Here is a 7,585-nt window from a genome sequence, read left to right as displayed (position 1 = left end):
CTCGGCTCTTGTTGGCTTGGGGCTCAGGCCCGGGGGACAACGGGCCTGATGCCACTGGAGCTGATGCAGGTGTGCCTGGGGTGACAGGGCTTTCACGGGGGTCGAATCGCAGATTAGGCTGAGAACCACACTGCAGGCGTGGTTCTGGCTGAAAACCCTCCTGCACAGGGAAGGGGCACCCCGGGGGCCTGGTGGTGCCCTGGGCCACGCTGGAGAGGGCAGACCTGTGACGTGCTGCCTCCACCCTCGGCTCCTCCTCAGCCTCATGCCCTCCTCCTCCTTGCTCTCTGCGTGGCGCTCCTACCAGACTTCACATTTGTGGTGCGGGTTCATGGGTGAGCCAGGTGGGCAGTGGAAGTGTTCCGAGAACTCCTTGGAGTTGGAGAGGGAGCCGATGACCCGGAATCGGGAAGGGCTGTGGGGATCCGTGATGAGGCCTTCATGGGAGCTCTCGGGCGTACGGACAGAGCACCAAACCTTGGTGAGAAGCAACAGGGAGAGGCCAGGGTCACTGCAGGCCACTTAGACCACTAGACTGCCCCCTTCCATGAGCAGGGGAAGAGCATCCTCCCCTCCTGGTTCTGAGATCCCAGGGAGTAGGGGAGGGCCTGCCACATGGCTGAAGAAGAGACAGAGGGCCTAGGTGGTACCCCACCCCTAATCTCAAAGTCTTCTAACACAGTTCTTTCCAACTGTTCCTTCGGCAAAGCAGCACCTTAGCTCATCTTAAACCCAAACCCATTTCTGACAAGCTGATTAAGTTAACCCAGCATGAAAACCTTGGCGTGATCCCATGGGTAGAACAAAACTATCTATTGGCTGACAGTTCTGAGGAATGCTCAGCCCAAGGGACAACCTGTGGCATCTTGAGTTTAAGGATTTCTGGAACCCCAGAATCAGAAGAAACTTTAGCAAGCACCTTGTTTTCTCATCATCTATTGAATGCAGGAGTCCTTTAAAGAGAGCAGGCCCTTCCTGGAATCTCTCTAATGGCAGGAAGTTACTTCCTTGTAGAGAAGATGTCTTGTAGATAGTAAACTGAGTCAAAATTTAAGGAGATTCTTGCCTTTTGGCTCTTGGAGGTCCCAGACCCTGAAGATGGTGGGATTTACTAAAGTTTAACATTTTCTTCCCTCCATTAACTTACCTGTGCAAACCCCAGGAAGAAGAGCTGGTTATTGGTGAGCTCAAGAGTGGGCAGGGTCTGCTCAGCCCCATTCTTCTTTACCCAGTTCTGGTAAGCCTGGGAGGAGAGAAAAACCCAAGCTCAGCATCTCTGCGGGGTCAGGATAGCGGGGCAAGAGCGGGAGGTCTCGGGCTGCTCCACACTGCCCGAGTCGGGGTCTCAGTTCTGATGGCCCACTCAGTCCTCTTCATGATCCACTCCCATTCCAAGGAAGACAGCATTCAACCTCACGGCTTCATGTACCATCTGCATGAGATGGTTCTCAAATTTACATCATCAACTCTGACTTCTTTCCTGACTTTATACTCCACTCAAATGTCCAAAAGGTAGCTAAACTAACATGGTTCAGACAGACAAGGGCACCAGAACACTCACACACACCCCTCCACACCCTCTGTCTCAAACACTTATGCACACAACACATACACACACTTTCCCCATCAGAAAAAATGCTGTCACCATCTATTCTGCTACTCAGGCCAAAACTCCAGAATTCTCTTTTAATCAATGCAAATATCTCCAATCTGACCACGCAACCCCCCCCCCCCTTCCGGTTCTCTTGTCTGGACAACCTCAACAGCTTTCTCACCAGACTCTCAAACTCGGATGGGTCCCATTCCTATCCCTCCCTACATAGTAACTCAGGCTATCTTCATACAGCAGGAATCAGCAAACTGCTTGTGTTGAGGTTCACAGAGTAAATGCTTTCAGCTTTGTCAGCCATACTTTGTGGGTCTCTGTCGCAATCAGGTAGCTCCACTCCTGCAGCACCAGCCAGCCAGCATGTAAACACATGGGCGTGGCCACGTGGCAAAAGCCAGCGACAATGTGTGAACGTGAGGCTGTTACAAAAGCAGGCTGGACTGGGTCCAAGGACTGTAGGCTAGTGAAACTTGTTTTAAAAGATAAATTAAATTATGTCATTCTTCTATTTAAAAGCAAAACCAAACAAAAACCCTCACAGCAGCTTCCGACAGTGTCTAGCATAAAACGGCTTCCTACTGAGGTGACAGAGGCCCAGCCTGACCTGGTTGCCCCCCAACTTTCCACCCTCCCCTCGTTCACTGGCCTTGCCTGCGCTCAACTCCCACCCCTGCTCCACCCTGCTCCCTTGTCCTTGAGCATATGCCCAGCTCACAGCTCTTGTATTTGGGAAACTCTATGAACTTTGATAAATGCTGACAGTTACAGAAAGGCTTAAAAAAAAAGGGGGGAAAAAGAAAGGCTTCAGGCCTTTTGTTCACAGGGTTGCTATGAGTCATGCTCAACTTGAAGGCAATCAACAACAACAATAAAACCTATTATGACTTCTCTCTATTATTCTTAATATTTTACCCTACTTTATATTTTTCATCTTTTCAATATCAGTATCAACTTATTTATTTGTTAGGCCCCACTCCCAACTATAAGTGTAAGTGTTATGGTAAGAGGATCCTAGTCTGTCTGGACATAGCATTGCCAGTGCCTGCCAGAGTGCTCCTCAGATGAAAGTGCGCATGCACACAGGTCGGGCCAGTCCTTGGAGATGGACATAATACTTGATATCATATTCTGTGGTGATACGAGCATGAAAGTATTATGATAGACATACAACTTGTATAATACATACTCTTTTCAGTAGAAAAGAGGAAGATCCTCAATGAGACAGACGGACACAGCAGCTACAATGTGCTCAAACACAGCAACAGTTGTGAGGACGGCACAGGATTGGACAGTGCTCTGCTCTATTGTGTATCGGGTGGATATAGGGGTTAGAATCAACTCAATTGAGCATAACAAAAACAATGTCAATGAACTTTAGATAAGTTACTGTTTCTGGACTCAGTTTCTTCACCTGCAAAATGGGGTTATAGGATCTCCTTGTGAAGTTGTTGGGGAATCTGGAGCACAGGATTTTGGCATGTGACCTCATGTTGCTGTTCTTATTGTTCTGGTGGGGGACTCTAGACTGCTTTCCTGAGAAGACACCCCCTGCTCTTCTCTCTCTCTGTTCTAACCTGCTAACCTTTCTAAGTGCCCCTCTGGAATCAAGTGAGGCCATGCTATCTTGCTTCATCCTCTTAACAATCAAGATGCAGGTGTTAGACAGAGAGCCTCAGCCCAGCCAGGATGGGCTCCACACCCGATCCTCTGCCCCTCAGACCACAGTAGCTTCTTGGGGCCATTGCTAACCGGCTCAGTCGAGGGCTCTGTGATGATATGAGCACGCAAGGTCTTCCGGCAGATCCAGCCCAAGCCCTCTGGTGTGTCTCAGACTAGATTAGACTAAAAACTTCAAAGTCTCCGAGTGCCACACTCTGGGTTCGGTGCTGTCACAGATCCTGCCTCCTTCAGTCTTCATCACTGCCCATTTCACAGATGAGGAAATGGAGGCTTACATGGCTGCTGTAGCTCTGCAATGCTGGTGAGGTGTCTAGAAGGACGCGGACGTGGGGCTGGGGTGTGCGTATATGGGGTTCTCACCCGGTAAGCTGCCTTGAGGCCCCCGTTATCGGCGATGTTCTCGCCGAGGGTGTGGCGGCCATTCACTGGCTCCCCATTCACGCTGTAGTTGCTGTACTGCTCCACCATGCACTCAGTCTGCTGCTTGAATGCCTCCACCGACGAGTTCTTCCACCACGGCCGGAGGTTCCCGTCCTTGTCGTACTCTCGTCCTGGGGGCCACAGGAAGCGTCAAGTCAGAGAAAGGACGGCTGGGCAGGGCCCACTGCTCTCGATCCTGTCTTTCGACCGTCAGTGAGAAGTGACTTCACCACCTACCTACCCATCTGCCACGTGGTGCAGACCCCTGATGTGGCTGAATTAGCCAATGGTGGGTGCAAGGGAAGAGGACACAGGGAATCCGGCAAAGGGCCAGCACTTTCAACATGAACCAACCCAAGCCCCTGACCCTGTGACACGGGTGTTCAGGAAGTGGTCACTGCAGCTGGTGGCCCTGGCGTCACAAGAAGGTCTTTGGATTGCAAAACCTCAAATTCTTCTTTCTTTGCTCTGAGGGCTCTCCTAGGCAGAAGGCAATGGGGGAAGGTTCTGGGCCTTAGCTACTTAGGGGGGAGTGGCTTTAGCTGGACAGACTGTAGAGCGACAAGGGAAGAATGTGGAGCGGTGAGCTGCGTGTCTCCCTCTGATGGCTAGTACCTACCACCATGTACCAAATACCCCAGGAGCTGGACGCTCCCCAGATATCTCAGCCAGCTCTTAGAAGCCCTCAGCATTCCCATTTCACAGACTAGGAGATGGACGCTTGGAGAAATAGTAGAAATTACTAAAGCTCATACAACTAACAGACGAAGAGCTAGGATTAAAATCCAGGTCCAACTGTCTTCAAAGCAAAGCCTTAGAGTGAGGGAGCAGGAAGCAAAGTCAGTGGGCTGGGCTGGGGCCTGTCTGAAGGGAACTAAAGAGCTTGTACCTTGATCGTCAAAAGCATGAGTCAGCTCATGGCCCACGACAACACCGATGCCACCAAAGTTCAATGCCCTGGAGGGAAAGGACAAGATGGTCAGGAGATGGATGGTGTGAGGGAGGGGGCTCTGGCTCTTGCCAGGTATGTGACCCTCATTTGCCAAGCCTAAAGACACTCACCACTGGGAGCCACTGAGCTCTGTGAGGACATGACCTACCTGGGCCTCCAGCCAGGCCCAAGGGGTGGAGTTGGCTGTGGTCAGCCAGTGGGTGCCAAGCACTGTGCTAGATGTCCTACAGAACTATACTGTCCTCGTCAGCCACCTCCAAAGAGTCGGACATTATTAACTAACACTGTAAATGAGGCAACGAGACTTGGAGCATTTCAGTCACTTTGCCCAAGGGTCACACCGCCAGCAAATAGCAGGTCTGGTTTTCTCATCTTTCCCCTTGCTCCAGCCAAGAATGCTTTAAACATTATTAGATGAGGTTCTCCCTGTATAGGGTTCCTAAATCCATGAGAGCCACTAAGACCTTCCTGTACAGGGACTCCTGGATTCAAGAGCCCCTTGGAGGGAAAGGAAAGGAGTGAGGATGTTAATTCTATTGCACTTTCTCTAAAATACTCTTTCTTTGTCAGTGGGACAGGATGGATCATTCAACTTGGTCCTGAGTCAGCTGGGGGCCAGAGGGTGGGCTTAGGGTCCTCCAAAGGGTGGGCTGAGGAGTGGGCGAGCACCAGAGGTAACCTACTTGGGTGAGGTACGGGTGTAGAAGGGTGCCTGCAAGATCCCGGCTGGAAACACGATCTCATTCTTGGTGGGAGAGTAGTAAGCATTGACCATGGGCGGCGTCATGCTCCATCTGCAAAAGACACACCCGTGAGCTCACAGGCACATTTGGGGAGCAGGCAAGTGGGTACAGTCCATCTGGAAGGCAGCTTGGTGATCAGTACAGATGACTCAAAAATGTGATTCCCATCTGCCTTGAGTATTATAGTCTTCGAAAGAACTATCTACACAGGCCTGAAATGACAACAACAGCCTGGAGGGTCAGACAGGAAGCTCAGGGGGCAGTGAGCTTATGGTAATGGGGAGGTACAATTTGGTAAAGGACGGTGGACTGTTGGCACGATTTGAAGAATGTGATCAGTGTCACTGAACTGAATATGGAGCCTCTGATGACCTGCTGCCTATTTTGCTGTGCACTTTTCTAAAAAGAAGAACAAATTACTGAAAACAAAAACAGGGCCAAATGCACATCCACAACAGAACAGTTTTTAAGAAACAATTCTGATGTCTACAAATAAGAGACTTATTAAAAACAAATGGTGTCACACCCACATAGCGGGACACTGAGGCTCTTAAAGAGAGCAGATGGACAATTATATACTGGCCATCAAGTTGTCCCTGTGTAAGGGTCTATTAGCAGCTCTCAAAAGTATGGGCTGTGGGCACTTGGGAAAGAGGACTGGAGATACTCAAGATCATTTCAGGGGTACGTGAGACCACAATTATTTTCATAATATTATTAAAACTAAGGCTTTAATGTGTGCAACAATGTATGGATGGAAATCCAAAGTCTCTGTAAACTTTCATTAAAATAAAAAAAAAAATTAAAGAAAGAAACAAACAAAACCTAAGGCTTTGACTCAGTTCTACCCAGTTCCGTTATTACCAGCAAAACAACACTGAAACAGACTTAAGTTTCTAAAATGTACTCCTACTAGAATGACAACTACTATGGGAAAAATTATGGATTGACTCCGAGCTAGAAATGTAATTCTTAGAAAACAAGGACAACCTAACAACCAAATCTCTTGACAGAGAGAGTCGGAAAGCATGGTGCCTTCTGAATGGTGTCATTCTCTACAATCCTGGCAATAATCCTGTTTCCCTATGAGGCTCTCTCATCCCATGATTATTCCCGTTTCAGTTATCATCCTGGCATACCTATATTTTACAAATCCAGGTCTTTCCAAATTTATTTTGTGAGCCATGACTGATCTGGTTTGAGTCAGTTTGAAATTCTGGTGAAAATACTATTTCCCTTTTCCACTGTGCTGACATCTGTGCTGGTGGCTGCAAAAGCAGTGGTAGGTACAACTGCTGACCTTCCTGCACTAAAAGCACCAAACTGTTGCAGCAGGCGCTGAGTACCAGCATGCTCTCAAGGTGGGTGTGTGGGGAAAGCTACGCGCATTTGAGAATATACTTGATGAGACAGCATAATTATTAACTACATTAAATCTAGACTCACGGGCATAGGTGTTTTTCGTGAGACTGAATGCAAGTACATATAGCTCATTCTACGTTCTTCGTGGGACACCACCTTTACTTGGAAAAACACTGAGACTATGGAATTCAGACATAGGAATTTGGCAGACATTTTCTTGAAAACGAAAAAAGCAAGCTTGTCACTTCATGGTAAACACATTGGTACTATTTGTTGCTAGTGACAAAAATTCAGGGTTTCAAGTAAAAATTAAAACAAAAACTTGTATTTGTCACTACAAACACGTCAGTTTTCCCAAACTTAAAGACTTATCATGAGACAGTGTTGAGATTAAAAATGGAATCGTTTGTGATATAATGTTGTCATCAATGCGTGATATTACAAAATCATTCCAGGGCACACAACCCATTTAAAGAACAAGACAGGCCAATGGATTTGAATGTAAAAGCTCATGGATGTGGTCTCTGATTCCATACAGTAACCTCTGGGAAACTACTACCTGCAAAGCTTTGGCATCCTATCAGAGCTGACTGCACAGGAACCAGGAATATCTAGCATAACATCTCTGTGTTTTTAAACTCTGCATTCAAGTGACTATCAGAGTTAGTTAACAGATTTCAAAATAGTATACTGAGAAAATTAGAAATTGTTAAGAAAGAAATGGAATGCATAAATATTGACATATTAGGCATTGGAGAGATGAGATGGACTGGCATGGGGCATTTTGAGTCAGATGACCATATAATATATTACTCTGGA

The 7,585-nt window shown here is 47.8% G+C and overlaps 1 protein-coding gene across 3 annotated transcripts in view; it reads right to left on the bottom strand.

Moving 5' to 3' along the window:
- Window positions 1-250: 250 nt before the first annotated feature.
- ECE1 (endothelin converting enzyme 1) overlaps window positions 251-7,585 on the bottom strand; it is a 77,530-nt gene continuing 70,195 nt past the window's right edge. For 2 of the 3 annotated variants that reach the window (XM_006883562.1, XM_006883561.1), the window contains 5 exons: window positions 5,345-5,455; window positions 4,599-4,666; window positions 3,650-3,840; window positions 1,148-1,243; window positions 251-477 (listed from right to left, as the gene is read on the bottom strand). In XM_006883562.1, coding sequence (XP_006883624.1) covers window positions 301-477; window positions 1,148-1,243; window positions 3,650-3,840; window positions 4,599-4,666; window positions 5,345-5,455 — 643 coding nt within the window. In that variant the 3' untranslated portion in view covers window positions 251-300. The remainder of the gene's footprint in view (window positions 478-1,147; window positions 1,244-3,649; window positions 3,841-4,598; window positions 4,667-5,344; window positions 5,456-7,585) is intronic. The other variant, XM_006883563.1, reaches the window with a different exon arrangement.

This window comes from Elephantulus edwardii, unplaced genomic scaffold (genome assembly GCF_000299155.1).
Source record: "Elephantulus edwardii isolate Elephantulus edwardi_28Jun2011 unplaced genomic scaffold, EleEdw1.0 scaffold00028, whole genome shotgun sequence".
NCBI classification, from domain to species: Eukaryota; Metazoa; Chordata; class Mammalia; order Macroscelidea; family Macroscelididae; genus Elephantulus; species Elephantulus edwardii.
The sequence above is the reverse complement of the archived record's forward strand: the minus strand, read 5'-3'. Positions and strand labels throughout refer to the sequence as shown.